The sequence below is a fragment of the Bos mutus genome, chromosome 13 (assembly GCF_027580195.1).
Source record: "Bos mutus isolate GX-2022 chromosome 13, NWIPB_WYAK_1.1, whole genome shotgun sequence".
Lineage (NCBI taxonomy): Eukaryota > Metazoa > Chordata > Mammalia > Artiodactyla > Bovidae > Bos > Bos mutus.
Genome location: NC_091629.1, coordinates 61,644,588 through 61,663,996, shown reverse-complemented (window position 1 = coordinate 61,663,996; position 19,409 = coordinate 61,644,588). Strand labels below are relative to the sequence as shown.

Here is a 19,409-nt window from a genome sequence, read left to right as displayed (position 1 = left end):
GAGCTGGCGGAGGGGGGGGTATCCAGAGACCACCACTAGCCTATCAGCATCTTCCATCCCCTTGGCTGCAATGATGGCTGCAGGGCTGCGTGCAGATCCGGGAAAATCAAGCCAGAGCTCCTCCTAGGACTGCTGGGCAGGGTGGCTGCCTGAACGGGAGTGGCCACACAGCTGGGCTATAAAGCTGGAGTAAGGGGTGACCATCTAATGTGGTGACAGCCTGAGAGGGAAGGACAGAGGGAAGCTGGCACGAGAGAGACCTTATTCTGAGCCCCCCGAACCTGAGGTCACACCTGCAACTTCTCAAGGAGTGAACCTGTAAATCCCTCCACATTTCTCTTCTGCTGAAGTTGGTTGGATTTGCCTTTCTTTGCAGCACTTGAGATCAAAGGAATTCTAACACCATGAACACTTTTCTTTAGTGGTGTAGCCAAATTTCTGTGTGAAGAGGGACCTGAGACAGCACTGATAAAACCCTCGGATCTATTGATCTTATCACTGGTGGCAAATTTCATTGATTTTCTAGTTAGCTGTATTCATCGGAGCCTGGGTGATCCAAATAGTTTTCAAAGTTGAGTAAGAATTCGACACATCAAATGAAAGAAGGCATAAAAATGTTGGTTAACCAGTGTTCATGAAGTCTGAAAGCAATAGTCGAGTGACGTGAAAAACCCATCACGTGGCCCAGGCACGTGGTGTGGATGCAAGGCTTTCTGGCAGAGGACGTCTGTCCTGGGCATGCAAGCTCCATCTACTCCAGTGTCTAGTTCTAGAGAATAGTGATTTTGAGACAAGCTGGGACCTGGGACTTGAGAACTTTTGCTGTAGTGATGACAGCTGGACAAGTATCTCCTCCAGCAACAAAATACGAAGACACTATAAGGGACTAAAAATAACTTCATGCATGTGCAACTGGGGCAAATTATGAACAAAAAGATACAAAAAGACCGAAAAAACCCAACTGCCACGTCTGAAGAGCTGGGAGCAAAACCTGGGCACTGCACATGCCTCCTGCACTCAACACCACCAAAGGGGTGGGTAAACCACCTAAGCCACCCACCCTCCTGGTTTGAACCCTGGACATACCCCTTCCCTTACCCCATACAAGGAACAAGCTCACCCCACCTCGGGGAGCCAGCAAGGGCACCTGTCACTTGTTCTTCCTTCCTCCTGCTGCAGCAGGGGCCCCAATAAAGCCTTGCCTGCATTTTCTGTCTGGCCTCAGATTAATTTCTATTGATTGGGAAAGGCCAAGGACCCTGGTCAGTGTCAGTCTGGCTATTCTATTGCAGAAGGTGATAACGGTGAGAGAATAAAGTGCTATTCAGAGGCCGGTGAAGGGATCCATTCTCCAGGGGTGAATGATGGGAATTGAAATAACTTACTTGGGGGCATAAGGATCAAAAATGACATCGAAATCCTCGTCCAGCTCTACGGGGCTTCTCGGTAGAGAGGAGTCCACGCTGCGGTAAAACTTGGCAAAGGTTTCATCATCGTCCGGCTTCATCACCTCTTTCACCGATTTCCCAGTGACAGTGAGGACTGTTTCTTGCATCCCACCAACTATCAACAAACAAGCAAATCAATGACCCGAGGTGTGTGTAAAAAACATGACTTCAACTCTGCTTCACTTGGTTAAACATTATTTTCTTCCCGCTAAGGCCAGGAGTGGAGCAAACGCGACAGCGCTCCCAGATTCTGCAGACGCTTCTCGGGCATTGGCTGTCTTCTCAGGAAAGGACTGAACAAAACCTGCGCTGGGAGTGGTAGGAGATGGAGGCTGAAGCCACTGACAATTTCTGAACCTGTTCTTTATGCTCTTGGAGACAGAACTAGCCTCAGCTTTGTTCTAGATCAAGGTTTGGTAAAATCTTTTTCTGCAAAGGGCCATGTAGTAGATATTATAGGCTTTGCGTGGGAGGCTATTTGACTTGTGTTGCAACTTGCATGAAGCTGTGGCTATAGCACAAAATTAACTATTACCAATAAGCTAACAGATGGGCATGACTATGTTCCAATAAAACTTTATTTACAAATACAGGTGGGGAGCTGGATTAGTCTGCTGGCCTCTGGGTTAGATACCCGTTACACACAGGTAATAAACTGAATTGTTTGTATTCTTTGCCTTGCCAGCTTGGTTATTATATGACACTTTTATATTTTTAGTTTAAAGTGGTTGTTTGTATTATTTTCAACCTATAGGGGTCATTGTCAATAGTAGGTGCTTAGTAACAGATAAGTTTTAAGTACTGGACATTTTTCTTAAGAGATGAGGCTACTTCTGCATGTTATTCTTTAATTTTATATACTTCATAGTCTTTTGTATTGAAATCTTTATTTATTCACTAGAATTTTCTTCTGGAAACTATTTGTGACAATCAGATATAATAGCAGCTGCTACCTTATTGGAAAATGACATATACAATCAGACCACGTTGATTTCATGTCATAATCTACTTTCACGGTTAAAAGCAAAAGTACTGAGTCTACAATCCTGACTGGATGACATCCCAAGAGTTTAGATCCAGGCACAAATGTGCTATTGGGAGCCACCTACTGAATACATTATCTAGTGAATCAGAGCTTAGTAATCTAATCAGTGTTGACCAATAAATTAACTTTTAAATTATAACATGAGATAATGCTCAAAGTACGCAATGGTTGAGTCATAATAGAAGACAATTTAGCTGAGGAGAAAAAGCAAACCATGTTGGGATTCAGAGATTCTGCAAGTGGGGTAGGTATTTTTAGATTTTCTGAGCTACTCACTGAAACTTGAGCCACACCAGCCACACACACGTGAACCACAGCTTCTCTGTGGCTCCTGGCATGTACCTTTGTTGTTGAGCCTTCTTAGGAAGGTTTCCAGCCTGTCCAGCTTGAGGTCCGACTCTAACTGCATGTCTGGTCTGGCTTCGATATCTGGGCAAGGAGGAAACACAGTGAGAGAAGCACTGAGGGCTCTTCTGACCGCAGACCCCTTCCACGGCAGGGCCTCGCGACTCACCTTCCAGGGGTCTGGAAACTGGTGTAGTGCCCCTTGCTTTGCTGGAAACAGGGGATGCTACCGGGGTGATGGCAGTGGGGGACGCCAGACCTGCAGGAAAAACAAAGGAGCAACTGAGCATCTCAGGATCACTTCTGGAAATTCCCAGGACCCCAAGGGAGCACCAGGAGCCCCAACAGAGACCTAACAGTTTACAGAATTTACAGACAGACATGGGACACGCACACTTACAGGAAAACTGCCCACATAGACAAGGTTTTATTGTTTCTAAGGCCTGCAGTAGCTGCCAGTCTGCCATTCCACACTGAACAATGAAGACACATCCCTAACATGCAGATGGGATAAGAGAGTGCAGGTGGCGATCGGAATGTCCTTGAAGAAAGAGAATATTGACTTCTGAAGGCCTTTCAGGCACTGGAGGTAGCTGAAGAGAACGCATACAGTTGTTCCCTTGGTATCTACAAGGGACTGGTCCCAGGACCTCCTGTGGGTACCAACATCCACGTGGATGCTCAAGTCCTTTATATTAAATGGCATATTGGCATATCTACACACATCCTCCCATATCCTCTAAATCATCTCTACATGACTCCTAATACCGAAGAAGATGTAAATGCTTTGTAAAGAGTTGTTGTAGAAAATTCAAGTTTTGCTTTTCTGGAATTTTATAGAATTAAAAAAAATTTTTTTGGGATTGTGGTTGGTTGGATTTGTGGCTGCAGAACTCAAGAAGGTGGACGGCTGGTTGTTTCTGTAACATCTCTCCAGAGGAAACAGAGACCCGGTTTGTCACGCTGGCCAGCGAGTTCCCCAGCCCTGGAGTCATCTTCCTGGCTGAGGGGACGTGGGGACAGTCTGACCTTTGGGGGCATCATCAGAGTGTGATCTACTGGGCAATTACCCAGAGAGTGCTAGGCTTTGTAAGAAAGACACAAGAGTAACAGTTTACACAGGTATGGATGTTGGAAAGTCATACTAGTCTTGGGTGTGGCTGGGAGCTAGGGACATGCTTTCACCTGCATCTTTCGAGGAGCTGGATGGGGACTCTCTAAGCAGAGAAATGATAAGAGACACATAGAAAGGGAAGACAAACATTCCAGCATGAAGACGGCATCTTAGTAGACCAGAAAACTGAATAAAGACATAGATGAGTATTTTTTCCTAAACTTAGAAGGGATTTGCAAGGGGGGCAGGACGGGTAATTGGTACACATACAAAGAACAAAATGAGATGTTAACATTCTCTGTATCCATTGTATTAAAAGTGAAACCGTTAGGTGACATTGCTACGTTATTGCATCCGAGAGACCACATCTGAGAACCACATCCCGAGAATGTGTAAGTCATGATCACTTACAGGACAAAAAACCAAATGAATGGATCTGCTCCTCCCTTGTGTGAGTTGGAGAGGAAGATGTTTGTTACACCATAAAACTTGGAAGGAAAAATACTGAAATGCAGTTTACAACTGAAATTTTAGGTGACATTTCAGAAGCTTCTCTGGTAGCTCAGACGGTTAAAGAGTCTGCCTGTAATGCAGGAGAACCACTGGGTTGGGAAGATCCCCTGGAGAAGGGAATGGCTACCCACTCCAATATTCTTGCCTGGGGAATCCCATGGACAGAGGAGCCTAGTGGGCTGCAGTTCATGGGGCTGCAAAGAGTTAGACACAACTGAGTGACTAACACTTTCCAGAAGTACTTCTCAACATGTACATATAGTTCCTTACTGATGTCAATAACGTTAAAAAAAAAAATCTTTAATTACAAGATCTGCAAAGAGTTTATATCTGAGTGAAAGTCAATTTTCTTGAAAGATATTAAAAATAAGTAAAATTTGGTATCAAAGGCTGAGACAGTAGCTCATTACCTGCTAAAATGATGTGTAAGAGACATGGGGACATAACATTAGCACAGAGGTTATTCACTCTGAAGCCAATAAACAGGCTTGACACCAGCCCTTTGTCCAGTTAGGGTGCCCCCTGCTGCCCATTCAGGCGGCTGCACCCGTGAGCTCTTAAAGGTGCACCCGCTCTTTCCAGCTAGAGACAGGGCTTGTCTGTGATGGGGGCAGGCATATAGATTTAAGTTTCACACTGTTAAATCACTCCCCATAGCTCCTTTCAATGAATTCTATGGACAATAACCAGTCACCTGTTCTCTTCAAGAACATTTTACATCTTTTAAAAATAGTATTTATTTAATTTCTTGGCTGTACTGCACAGCATGTAGGATCTTAGTTCCCTGACCAGCAGTCAAGCCCGTGCCCCTCTCCTCCGCATTGGAAGCACAGAGCCCTAACCACTGAACTACCAGGGAAGTCCCTCAGCTCTCTCTTCTTCAAAGGCATACTCTGAATATCTTCCTTCCAGGAGAAATCTAGAATACCACAGAAATCTATGGAGTACTCACTGATCTGTGGACTCTACGAATACAAAACGGGGGACAGCCCTAATGAGGTGAGGGGAGAAAACAGCTCCTGGGGTGAGAGAATGAAAATCAGGCTACAGAGGCCTCTTGGCCACTCACTGCTACACTGTCATCTGATGAGACAGAAAGTCTTGGTGGCTGCAGTGTGGGGACAATTTCATTCTTTGGCAAGTGTAGTGAATTGGATGTTCCACCTCTGCAAATCCAAAAGAGCCAATGACTCAGTGAAACACACGGCTGTGCAGGTGATAACAAACACCAGAAAAGCAGGCTGCTGATTTTTCATTAGATTGAAAGTACAACAAAATTATTTCTCGAGCAGAGTCATAAAGCACCTGTTAAATAAAGGTCCCTGATTTATTCAAGAACATGTGAAAGGAAACTCATCCTCTAAGGGAGGAGGAATGTCCCTGATTCTGTTTTCCATAACTGCCTAGGATCAAGGCTACTTCCTCTGATGTCCCCATGGACAGGGACAGTGGTATCCGGGAGGAAGGACCAGGCTTCAAATACATTATGATTTTTAAGATGAAAGACAAAAAATGAAACCCAAGTAAAAGGTCATCAGGATAAAAGTCCAGGCTAGAAGCTGGAAGATCTGAGCTATGGCTCAAGTTCTCATTGTGGGCCTGAAGAATCTGCTTTTGTTAACATAGGGATGGGGGTCATGCAAAGGAGATAGTTCTGTGACTTGATGACAAAAATCCTCAAATGCCACCTCATTCTGAGAGTAAATTACCCTGTTATCCTTTGATAATTCCAAGACTGTTATTGTTTAATCGCTAAGTCATGTCCGACTCTTTTGTGACTCCATGGACTGTAGCCCCTCAGGCTCCTCTGTCCATGGGATTTCCCAGGCAAGAATACTGGAGTGGGTTGCCATTTCCTTCTCCAGGGGATCTTCCCAACCCAGGGACTGAACCTGTGTCTCCTGCATTGGCAGGCGGATTCTTTACCACTGAGCCATCAGGGCTTCCCTAAATTCCAATATTAGTTAAGAATAAATTTGTTAGAAAGGATTCTTCCACCAATATTTGGGTTAATCTCAGTTCAAGAGTTTCCTCTCCCTCCCTTCCTTCCTTCTGCAAATACTTATGCTGAGCCTACAATGATGTAGGCTCCACCTATGACTGAGGATCCTGAAAGGTATTGAGAAAAGCGAACTGCAAACCTATGAAGCAGATGACAATATAAGTTAATTCTATTGATCGAGAAAACCTTCATTACTAAATTGAGAAATTTACTCAAACAATAGCTTAGAAAATGAAGGTATGTGCATGCACGTGACAAAGGGATCCCCGATTTTAACCATTTCCAACAGGCTGTGGAGCTGCAGAGCTTTCTGACTGGTTCGTCAGTTTTACAAATCTTTGGATTCCCACTGAAAATCAGTTTCAAGAGCTCAGCTGCAGAGAAGTGACCTGTCTTAAGGGAAACCTCACTTTCCTGGAAATGGATACATCTTTTAGACATCCAATAAAACATCTCTGGAAACAGGGCTTTGTAGCCAGGGAACTCTGGGTTGATGGAAAGAGACCTGGGAATTACCCTAAAAGGAAGACGACGAACTTCTGCACTGAGAAAGGCTTATTTGAGTGAACTGATTGCCAGATGGCAAGAAAATGGAAATAATTTCCAAGCAATTACAGGAAAGGGCTAAAAGTTTGATAGCAGATCTGCAAAACTGCTTTGATGCCTGGGCATTTCCAAATGACTGTTCTGAAATATGACTAACTGAATCATGCGTCACGTTGAAGATGATGCCGTCATAGGAAGATTTTCAGTTGGAGTGGCTCACAAAATGTGTACACAGCTTCAGTTAAGAGTGAAAACCAGAAAAGACCAAGGCTTGGTTTTTTAAAGTGAGCTATCTATGCCACCCTCCCCTCTGTGGGTGATGGAGCTCACACACAGGTCCACACTCACACTCACACTCTCACACACACACACACACACACACTCTGACCTCGCTTCACCATCCTGCCGGCCACAGTAAACTGGGTAGAGTCGTTGGCTGCTCCTTTGCCCCTGGTCTTCCAGGCGTCCTCTCTCACGGTGATGAGATGCTTTCTCTCTTCAATAGTCATCTGGCTCTCTCGACTTTCTGTGACCCGCTGTTTGCAGCGTGTACCAGGGAGAAAACAGGAGAGGAAGTCACAGAGGCATGAACGTTAGCATGAGCATTTCATGAGCTGGAAAGCAAAGAGTCGTCCTGCACCGCCCCTAATGTCCACAGCTGTTCTACCTGAAATAGGTCTGGCTTCCTTATTCCAGCTTGGGTTACAGATCACCACCACCAACCCTAGACCTTCAGGTTAGAACTTGGCTTTTCACTTGTTTGCTTGGAACACCAGAATATCAAAATGATGCTTTGTAAAAAGAAACAGGAAGAGAGAGACCGTCTTCCTGCCATGAATCTTACAGAGTTTTCAAGTTGCTCTGTTTCACTTATCTAAACTCAGTTGACTAGGAATCTTTGTTCATCATGCTCAAAGAACACAGTTTGTTGAGAAAATCTTACCTACCAAAGATTTTTATCTACATGCTGCTGCTGCTAAGTCACTTCAGTCGTGTCCGACTCTGTGCGACCCCATAGACGGCAGCCCACCAGGCTCCTCTGTCCCTGGGATTCTCCAAGCAAGAATACTGGAGTGGGTTGCCATTTCCTTCTCCAATGCATGAAAGTGAAAAGTGAAAATGAAGTCTCTCAGTTGTCCCCGACTCTTAGCGACACCAGGACTGCAGCCTACCAGGCTCCTCCGTCCATGGGATTTTCCAGGCAAGTCAACCATAAAGTAGAGAAAGCTGATTAGGAGGAAGGTGAGTTATTAGGAGGTTTTCTGGAACTCACGTGCTTTTTCCTACAGCAACTATTTTATATGGGCAGTTAGGCAACCAAAGTAAGCCCACAAAGATGGCTTTTAAGTCACAGAATATCTGACATTGAGGCTGAGCTGTGCTATAGACATAACCTACATGTATAATAACATTTCTACATAGAAAAGGCTTACAAATGTTTCTCATTGGGGTTTTGGAGACAGTTGCTTCTTTAGCGTCTAAGCCCTTGGTGACATTATTTAGTCTTATTTGGTCTAAAAGGCAGAAGCTGGAGGATTCTCGAGGGAGACTGAGGAGGACGGGGATGGGCAGGAAGGAGGTGGAGGCGTGGCCTGAGGAGATGAGCGGCTGTTCGCAGGCTGACAACTGGGGAAGGTCCTCCAGTGTTGGCCCGAGAGTTTCTGTTCCCTCCTCCTTTGCCCATCCCTCCTTTCATGACAAAATCTCTTTGGGGTTGGGGGCAGGGCACCAGGCAGGGAGTGGGGGACAGTGGGTGGGAGGGGTCGGGGAGGTCAGGAGGGAAGCTGCCATGGGAGCCAATGTTAAGGAAAGAAAAGCATTGCCAAAGAGCAGAAAGCACTTCTGCCTCCAGGTCCTTCCTAGGAAAGGGGTCCTAAGGATGGTGATGACGCCGGTTTGTGCTTGCGCTTTAACCACAGTATCTTCTGAGGTCCGAGGAGGCCCTTTCTGGTGGAGCATCTGCTTTCAAACCACAGGTGAGCTCTCCTTACTACTATGTGGTCTCCCCAAGCTCCTCTTCCCGTGCACGGAGTTCTTTCTTAGATAAGAAGTCCACATAGATCATAATGATCCTCAGGTTTTCCACAGACACAGTGGGAGGATCAAGGAGCCCTGAGGGGGAAATTCATCCCTGGGGACTTGGTGATGCTTTTATTCTCCACTGCTGTCCATCCCACGATGGCAAATTAGCATCCCTTAACTGACCAATAGGAAACACCTCCAGATTCACTCAGGAAGATGACAGAGGTCAGCACCCTTACTCTCTTTAAGGCTCTGGGAGGACAGAGAGTTGCAGGGTAATGGGGCGGGGGTGGGGGTGCGGGGAGGCTCTCCTTCCTTTCCAGCCACATAAAAACCAAGTCTGCACTGGTAAGATTCAGCTTAAGCCATGGACATGGATTTTTCCATCACTGTACCTATACATCTTCCTTTCACAGAACTCTCCTACAGAGCAGTCACAGTCAGGACTGATTTTGAGATCACTGGCAATTAAACTAGGCTAAAAACCATCTCCTAAAGAGACATGGTGACTAAATGTAACATATGATCCTGGTTGGATCTTTGATGGGATGGAGTAGGGGCTAAAATGGGTATTATTTGGGAGAAAATGAACACAGTTGGGATATAGTCTATGGATTAGATAAACAATGTATCAATATAAAATTTCCTCCTCTTGAGGTTATGGGAGTGTGCTACAGTCTAAGGCTCTGTGTCCCCTGCTCCCCACCAGTTCACATAGTGAAACCTAATCTGGAAAACTCAGCAGTGGCCACAGGACTGGAAAAGCTCAGTTTGCATTCCAATCCCAAAGAAAGGCAATGCCAAAGAATGCTCAAACTACCGCACAATTGCACTCATCTCACACGCTAGTAAAGTAATGCTCAAAATTTTCCAAGCCAGGCTTCAGCAATATGTGAACCATGAACTTCCTAATGTTCAAGCTGGTTTTAGAAAAGGAAGAGGAACCAGAGATCAAATTGCCAACATCTGCTGGATCATGGAAAAAGCAAGAGAGTTCCAGAAAAACATCTATTTCTGCTTTATTGACTATGCCAAAGCCTTTGACTGTGTGGATCACAATAAACTGTGGAAAATTCTCAAAGAGATGGGAATACCAGACCACCGGATCTGCCTCTTGAGAAATCTGTATGCAGGTCAGGAAGCAACAGTTAGAACTGGACATGGAACAACAGAATGGTTCCAAATAGGAAAAGGAGTACGTCAAGGCTGTATATTGTCACCCTGCTTATTTAACTTCTATGCAGAGTACATCATGAGAAATGCTGGACTGGAAGAAACACAAGCTGGAATCAAGATTGCTGGGAGAAATATCAATAACCTCAGATATGCAGATGACACCACCCTTATGGCAGAAAGTGAAGAGGAACTCAAAAGCCTCTTGAGGAAAGTGAAAGTGGAGAGTGAAAAAGTTGGCTTAAAGCTCAACATTTAGAAAACAAAGATCATGGCATCCGGTCCCATCACTTCATGGGAAATAGATGGGGAAACAGTGGAAACAGTGTCAGACTTTATTTTTCTGGGCTCCAAAATCACTGCAGATGGTGACTGCAGCCATGAAATTAAAAGATGCTAACTCCTTGGAAGGAAAGTTATGACCAACCTAGATAACATATTGAAAAGCAGAGACATTACTTTGCCAACAAAGGTCCGTCTAGTCAAGGCTATGGTTTTTCCTGTGGTCATGTATGGATGTGAGAGTTGGACTGTGAAGAAGACTGAGCGCTGAAGAATTGATGCTTTTGAACTGTGGTGTTGGAGAAGACTCTTGAGGGTCCCTTGGACTGCAAGGAGATCCAACCAGTCCATTCTGAAGAAGATCAGCCCTGGTGTTCTTTGGAAGGAATGATGCTAAAGCTGAAACTCCAGTACTTTGGCCACCTCATGCGAAGAGTTGACTCATTGGAAAAGGCTCTGATGCTGGGAGGGATTGGGGGCAGCAGGAGAAGGGGACGACAGAGGATGAGATGGCTGGATGGCATCGCTGACTCGATGGACGTGAGTCTGAGTGAACTCCGGGAGTTGGTGATGGACAGGGAGGCCTGGCATGCTGCGATTCATGGGGTCGCAAAGAGTCGGACACGACTGAGCGACTGATCTGATCTGATCTGATCTGAATCCCTAATGTGATACTTTAGGAGGTGGGGTTTGGGTGGTGATTAGGCCATGAGGCTAGAGCCCTCAAGAATGCGATTAGTGCCCTGATAAAAGGGGCCCCGGAGAGCTCCCTCACCCCTTCAGCTGCACAAGGACACGGTGAGCAGACAGGGCTCTAAGAACTGGGAGGTGGACCCCACCAGACTCTGACTCTGCCAGCACCCTGATCTTGGAATTCTTACCCTCTAGAACTGAGAGGATTACATTTCTTTTGTTTATAAGTTACCTAGTTTATGGTGTTCTGTTACAACAGCCCAATCAATCAATCAATCAATCATTCAATCCAGGAGAAAAAAGTGAAGGCGAACGATGGCAGCGGGGATGGGGGATTAGGGGGGTGGGGGAGGAACAAATGCCAGCAATCGGTGGGTCTGTTCAAGGGTATATGAGAGTATCCTGGCTATTATGACAACATTTCTATAAGTTAAATTTTTATCAAAATAAAAAATTATCAAATTAAAAACCCCTTTCCTTAACTTTCCTACTCATGATTGGTAAGATGACCCTGGTTCCAAGTAATTCTCTGAGTCGCATGCCCTCATAAACTAGATGGACTTACTAGGAAAACCTCATCAAATTTTGAAAAAGAAGATAAGTTTTCTTGAAAAATTAAGTTTCAGGAGTGAATTTTAATCAAAACTATGATACTTGCCTTAAAATATTTTTAAAAATATATAAAATGCCAAGAAAGTTTTCTTTTCCAAACACCCAGACTTTACCATTTATATGGTGAACTCAGTAGAATCTCCCAAGTCCTGGGTGTGGTGGGAGGGGTGGTTAATGACTCAGAAAAACAGTGTCCCCAAATCAGCAATTCCGTTTTGGATTCTCCTGCAGCTCCTGGAAGAAGGTGATGGATGTGGGCCCTGGGATACACAGATATTCCAGGATTTAAAGTGTCCAGAAGTTTGCCAAATCTATGTTAGGGAGCACGCTTTTAATGTGCCTCTAGATGATGTTACTAAACATAAGTTTTTGCTTCTCTAGAAGTTTCACCTTAATTTTGCCACTTAGTTGGGTTACTCAAAAGCCCCCTAATTCCCCTTATCTGACCTTAAATGGCTCTATAATGTAACAATAAGTATACACACACACACATATACGTATGTATATATGATATATATACCTTATATATAATATATATATCTTGTATATATATCATATATGTGTGTATGTATATCATATATATATAATGCTGCTGCTGCTGAGTCGCTTCAGTCATGTTCAACTCTGCGAGACCCCATAGACGGCAGCCCACCAGGCTCCCCCGTCCCTGGGATTCTCCAGGCAAGAACACTGGAGTGGGTTGCCATTTCCTTCTCCAATGCAGGAAAGTGAAGAGTGAAGTGAAGTCGCTCAGTCGTGTCCGACTCTCTGCGACCCCATGGACTGCAGCCTACCAGGCTCCTCCGCCCATGGGATTTGCCAGGCAAGAGTACTGGAGTGGGGATATATATAATAAGGTATACGCATATGGTTTATTTACTCACTGTAGAAATGAATAAAATGTATCACAGATCAGATCAGTCGCTCAGTCGTGTCCGACTCTTTGCGACCCCAATGTATCACAAGTTGCTATTAAATTTTAGAACTCAAAATGTGTAAACAGGTAACATGGACCTCTTTCCCAATGTACTTTTTTTTTTTTTTAGCTTTTGACATCATGATTCTCTTATCTTGCTTTTCCCTTCAAAGTTTTTTCTTCCCTCATTTAGAGAAGGGCATAATTCATAGTCGAGTAAGCACTGTGTCATTTTTCCGGTTTTTCTAGGTCTAACTGATGAGATTTAGGATTTGCTGGAAGAGTGAGGGAGTTGGGGCAGAACAGGAATAGAAGCCTTACCCCTTCTAGCCTTTACTCTTCTAAACATAGATCTCATGAACACGGTGCAGAAAGAGGAGGGGTAAGGGCAGAGGGAGGGAGGGAGGGAACGCAGTGAAACAGCTGGGAAGAAAGTTGGGTCTTAGGGACGAACAGAGACTTTAGGGAACTCTGCAAAGGGTCAATAGAGAAGAACGTTTTCAGGTCACCATGTTGTTACTTATGGGTTTGTCTCCGTACACCTCAGAAATCACATTTCATTAAGTGTTTCTGACACAGGAGGTGATACACAGAGAGAGAACTAATGTGTGACTAGGATTAGCGTAGCTCTAAGGGTAAGATTCTTCTACAAGCGGAGAGCTTTGTAGATAGAAAATATTGTGATCTGGCTTTTAAAATTTTATCTTACTCACCTTGAGTGAAACTACATCACAGGAAGAAACCATAAAAGCATGTGTTCAGTGAAAGAAATAAAGTACAGCAACAAATCAGCATTCTCAGTTTTCAAAAATGCTGTCACCTTTCAAACCCTGTGCACTGTTAAGGAAATTTAGCTTTGCCACCTCCTTAAGTGATTTCTATCCGTCACCAGGGCCCAGAGCCTCAAGTGACCTGGACAAAACATGGAGAAAGATTTCAACTAGGTTTGGATTTCAAAGTGACCATAATTTGGTCTTGTCATCATTTACCAGCAACCAAGATGAAAGGAGGGCTTCCCACGGGGCTCAGTGGCAAAGAATCTGCCTGCCAAGCAGGAGACACAGGTTTGGTCCCTGGGTTGGGAAGATCCCCTGGAGAAGGAAATGGCAACCCATTCCAGTATTCTTTCTGGGAGAATCCCATGGACAGCAGAGCCTGGTGGATTACAGTCCATGCAGTTGAAGAGTTGGACATGACTTAGCAACTAGAGAATAGCAAGATGAAAGGGAGGGAACAAAAGGAAATCTTACTTTGCTAAAGCCCTGAGGCACGCGGGGGAAGAAAATACGTCAAGGCACTTCTCTGCACCTATCAGAATGGACAAAGTTCAAAGCACTGATGCCGCCAAATGCTGGCGAGGATGTGGGGCAACAGCAACACTTATTCGTTGCTGGTAGGAATGCAAAATGGTCCAGCCACTTTCAAAGGTAGTTTGGCAGTTCCTTACAAAACCAAGCTTACTCTTACCATATAATTCAGCTCTTTGATATCCAAACAAGTTGAAAAATTATGTCCACACAAAAACCCGCAATGGATGTTTATAATAGCTTTACTCATAACTGCCAAAAGCTTGGAAGCAACCAAGATGACCTTCAGTAAGCAAATGGATAAATAAACTGGTCCAGGCAGACAAGGACTATTATTCAGTGGTAAAAAGAAATGAACCATCAAGGCATGAAAATACATAGGGGAACCTTAAATGCATATTACTGAATGCAAGAAGCCAATCTGAAAAGGCTACACCTTGCATGATTCCATCTGTTGGAGATTCTGGAAAAGACAAAAACTATAGTTAAAGAGATAAGTTTCCTGGGAGGGAAGGAGAAGAAGAGGGAGGGATGAGCAGGCAGCCACAGAGGGGTTTTAGGGTAGGATACGTGTCATTACACACTTGTCAAAATCTTAGCACATACAGTACCAAGAGTGAACCCAACTATAAACCATGGACACTGAGGGATAACAGCTTGTCAACTGAAACACATATGCCATCTAGTGGGGGATGCTGACCGTGGGGGAGGCTGTGGGCGGGGTAGGGGGAGGCAGGAGGTGTGAGGGAAATCTCTACACTTGCTGCTTAATTTTGCTGTGAACCTCAAACTACTCTAAAAAAATCAAGTCTATAAAAAAGTATACTACATATACATATAACATATGTATTATATAAGTATGCGTGAGTGTGCATTCCAAGTCACTTCAGTCGTGTCCAACTCTTTGTGACTCTATGGACTGTAGATCGCCAGGCTCTTCTGTCAAGGGGATTCTCCAGACAAAAATGAAAGTGAAAGTTGCTCAGTCCTGTCTGACTCTTTGCTACCCCAGGCAAGAATACTGGAGTGGGTTGCCATGCCCTCCTCCAGGGGATCTTCCCCATCCAGGGATCAAACCCGAGGCTCCTGCTCTGCAGGCAGATTCTTTACTGCTGAGCCAGCATGGAAACAGTTTATATTTAAAGATTTCAATAAGGGTGGTGGAGGGAAGGACTGGGAGTGTGGGATTAGCAGATACAAACTAGTATATACAGGACAGATAAACAACACAGATCTACTGTAACACAGGGAACTATTCTCAATGCCTTGTGATGCACCATCATGGAAAGGAATGTTAAAAAAAAAAAATGTAAAATGAAAGACTTTAATAATGTATCTTTTCTTTTAAAGTTTAACATTAACATGACTTCCCTGGTGGCCTAGTGGTTAAGAACTTGCCTTGCAATGCAGGGATGTGGGTTTGATCTCTAGTCAGGGAACTAAGATCCCACAAGCCCGCAAGTCACAAGAGAATCTGTGTGCAGAGCAACGAAGTCTGTGTGCCACAATGAAAGTCCCTGGACCTCAATGAAAGATCCTGCATGACGCAACTAAGACCTGAGACAGCCAAATAAACAAATAAATACGAAAAAAAAAAGTTTAACATCGACTTATTTCCCCCTTAGTGACAGAACAGCAGGTTTGCTCCAGAGTTTATCCTCGTTTTTGAAGTGGACACCAGCTGGTTATGCAGGGCTAGGTTGCTATAGACCTTTACTCCTAACTTCAGAGGAAAGGAGTTAAGGCAAGAGCAAGAAAGGCCTCCTTCGGGAGAAGAAATGGGGCGTTTCCCTTTATGAAAATGCCAGATGAAGCAGGAGGACCCTGCAGACCCTCCCTCTGGCTGAAATCCTGCACCTCTCCCTCAAAGACCAGTCTGTCACCACTAGTCCTAAAGGGACAGAACGGTCATGACCTTAGAGGCCACCTGACCGGCCATGGTCCCCGAGCTGAGGAGACAGAGGCCCTAAGACCGGAGTGACCAGCCAGGTCCCACAGACGAAGGGGCTCGTCGCAGCAAAGGGGATGCCCCCACTTTTTCTAACAATTTTGACCCCAGGGACATTCCAAGGGGAAAAAAAACCCAATTGTCGGTATTTCTAGCTTTAAACATCATTGCATATTAGGCACTAACAGAATTCCTCAGCCCAGGCTAGGTCTCCCTTCTGGTAGAGCTCAGACAGGATGCAGCAAGGTGGAAGGTGGGGAAGCAGGGCTGTGGTTTCCATGCCAACAGCGCCACAGCAGCCAGCTTGCATCAGGACCACGGCTTCCACCTTGTCTCTTCCACACCCCCGAGTGCTTCCACCACCTCCTCCTACTTGATCAAGGTAAGCAAGATAATCTGCCTCCTGAACTGGAGCCAGGAACACCCTGGGCTCCTTCTTGGGCTCTGGACTCATTTTAGAATATTAACTTAGGGGATTATGTGGTAGTCTGAATGGGAGGGGGTTTGGGGGAGAATGGATACATATACATGTATGGGTGAGTCGCTCTGTTATGCACCTGAAGCTATCCAACATTGTTAATCAGCTATACGCTAATATAAAATGAAAAGTTAAAAAAACCCCAACCCACAACATAGATTAGAGGGGAAACTTTCCTCTTCAACCAGTTTCATGACTATGAGATGAATTAATACCATAAGTCTCCCTAGAGGTCTGAGCCAAGGTTGCGATGTGTGTGGGTGCTCAACTGCGTCTGACTTTTTGTGACCACAGACTGTAGCCTGCCAGGCTCCTCTGTCCATGGGATTCTCCAGGTGAGACTGGAGTGGGTTGCTATGCCCTCCGGGTGACTGACCCGAAATATATGAAGTAACTACATTTACACACACACACACACATACACACACACAAACACACACACGCACGCACACACAGAAATGCAGCAAAGGAGTTACTTTCCCAAATGAAGTAAGTTTCTCCCTGCCACTCAGAAATTGCAATGAGGCTTAATACATGTAGGCTTTTCCTCACCTGATTAATAGATACAAAAGACAGGTATTTATGAGCAGCAGGTAGAGCAGGAGAATAAGTAGAAGCGTATACAGGTTCCTATAGAGCAAAGCAAGAGGATTAGAGATGAAAAAAGATGATTTACCAGAGCTGGGTGGAGGAGGGGAAGGACAAAAACAAGGCTTTCTCTCACAGAAAGTTAATTTACTCATTGCAATTTCAATTCTCTTCCCAGGAGAGTCCTTCCTACTTGTTTTATTTTAGCCTGCTAATAGAAATTCCCACACAAGCACAGTAAGTATAACCAAATCAGTTCTGTGCAGTACCTGAGTTATTGGTAAGATGACTGCAATTTACAGAAGATATTCAGACAGGGGATCCCTGACATTCGTGGACCATTTTAACACTGAATATAAACTCTTTTTTAAAGCCTTTCACGTTTTCTCCATGATTGAAACAAAATTTCACGATGTTTTGATGATGGCCACTCTGATGGGCGTGAGATAGCTAATGGGAGGCTGCTGTATAACACAGGGAGCTCAACCCAGTGCTCTGTGATGACCTGGAGGGGTGGGATGGGGAGGTAGGGTGGGAGGGAGGCTCAAGAGGGAGGGGACATACGTATACTTACAGCTGATTCCTGTCGTTGTATGGCAGAAACCAACCCAATATTGCAAAGCAATTATCCTCCAATTAAAAATAAAATTTAAAGAAAGGGCGGGAAACAGGATAGCTTTCCATGCCAGATTGAGGTGACATCTCCCCTCGGGCTAAGAAAACCAAGCAGAGAGGGGTACCCAGGGGAACCGTCTAGGATGAGAGCTACACGTGGTGAGGAGACCTGTGTTAGAATCAGGCTTACCCAAAGCAGATTAGAAATGTCATTATCATCTGTAAATCCTCCTTCTTCCTACAGGTTAAAACAAATAGGAGACGTTGCAGAGTGTCGGAAGAGTAGGGTCAGATTACGGTGTCACAAGCATTTTCCAGAACTCTGTGCTGGGTTCCAGGAGAAGCATGCACATGCCCACACAGTCGGGTGGCACAAACAACAAGTGAGCTCATCCCCCATCCGAGGGGTGATTATCTGTAATCTGGGGGTCAGACCAATAGCCCTCTTCACCCTCCTACCCTTTGTCCTTCAACTGACCGCATGCTCTTGAATCGTAATTTGGAATTTCAACGGCACAGGCAATTAGAACACAAATGTGGCAGACTGACCTGCCTAGAATTTTCAAGGACTTGTTCTGAGGATAGCACAGAGCTTAGCTTGATTCACTGACTTGACACTTTGATGGAAGCACAGCCAGGTATCAAATCCTAACCTGTGGCTCAGACACAGATTGGGGTTTGTAACCACAAACTCTATAAAAGGTTCTGACTTCCGGAAAACGCCTACAACTTTGGATGGTTATTTTGATCAAAGGGCCTGGGAGTCACTGTCTCTGCCTAAATATCAAAGAACAGGCCAAAATGGGGTTGGAATTTTAAATAATGATTTGGGGAAAATACATAACTGCAATTTAGGTGAAACAAAGAGACTTCTGCCAAATCCCTTTTCTTTCAAACTTTGCTTTGTTTCATTTCTCTCCCTCTTGGGTGGGATGAGTGGCTCTGAAAGGATCGTGTTCCTGGAGCTGTGAGCCCAGCCAAACCTACAAACTATGGTCTTTACGATCTTTTAAACTAATTCTATATGCTACAAAAGCAAAGATGTATAAGTCAGGTTAGCATTGTCCTAGACTAAACCAGGCGCAAGAGGAAGGAAAAAGGGACAGCAAGAGAAAGAACCCAAGCTATTTGTTGTAGGAAATGACAGGGGCAGCAAGGTAAATAGCACTCTTAAGTTACAAACCATCCATCCTAATTTTAGGGGGATAAGTTTGGAAAGTAAGGAAGTGATGTTAAGTTACATTGTCTCTTGAGGCATGATTGATCTTTTTGTAGGGAAAGGAAAACACTAACTTATTCCCCAAATTGATTTATGGACCCAAAGAATACATTTTTTTTAACCTTACAGGACCCCAAATGAGATGCCAGTTAGAGCACCAAAATTTTGTTTTGTTTTGGGACAAACCCTTCAACAGAAAGAAAAACAATTTAAGATTTTCAAGGCATCCCTCACATCTTTTTTAATGTGGTTATACAACAATCTCTAATTACTCATGGGTTCACATTATATTTTTATTGGATGGTGCAGATTTTCACAGGGGAAGTGATTTATATAAAGGCCCATCTCCATTTCCTGCCTCCTTTGCTTTTCCACAGGCTGTAACCCGTGGGACCCTGCTTAGCATACACAATAAAAGCTCGAGGAGGCCAAACTGTAAAATGTTTGGTAACCACGAATATGTGCCTTCAATGAATTCAGAAACTGTGCAGGAAGTGATGACCTGACAGTAAATCCAGTCCCTTTTCCCTTGGAGGAAAAGAT

The 19,409-nt window shown here is 44.5% G+C and overlaps 1 protein-coding gene across 15 annotated transcripts in view; it reads right to left on the bottom strand.

The window, feature by feature from the left end:
* SVIL (supervillin) overlaps nucleotides 1–19,409 on the bottom strand; it is a 255,989-nt gene that overhangs the window by 30,474 nt on the left and 206,106 nt on the right. For 9 of the 15 annotated variants that reach the window (XM_070381838.1, XM_070381836.1, XM_070381840.1 and 6 more), the window contains 6 exons: nucleotides 17,838–17,885; nucleotides 16,997–17,074; nucleotides 7,402–7,549; nucleotides 3,008–3,097; nucleotides 2,836–2,922; nucleotides 1,386–1,563 (listed from right to left, as the gene is read on the bottom strand). In XM_070381838.1, coding sequence (XP_070237939.1) covers nucleotides 1,386–1,563; nucleotides 2,836–2,922; nucleotides 3,008–3,097; nucleotides 7,402–7,549; nucleotides 16,997–17,074; nucleotides 17,838–17,885 — 629 coding nt within the window. The remainder of the gene's footprint in view (nucleotides 1–1,385; nucleotides 1,564–2,835; nucleotides 2,923–3,007; nucleotides 3,098–7,401; nucleotides 7,550–16,996; nucleotides 17,075–17,837; nucleotides 17,886–19,409) is intronic. The other 6 variants (XM_070381835.1, XM_070381842.1, XM_070381844.1 and 3 more) reach the window with 2 other exon arrangements.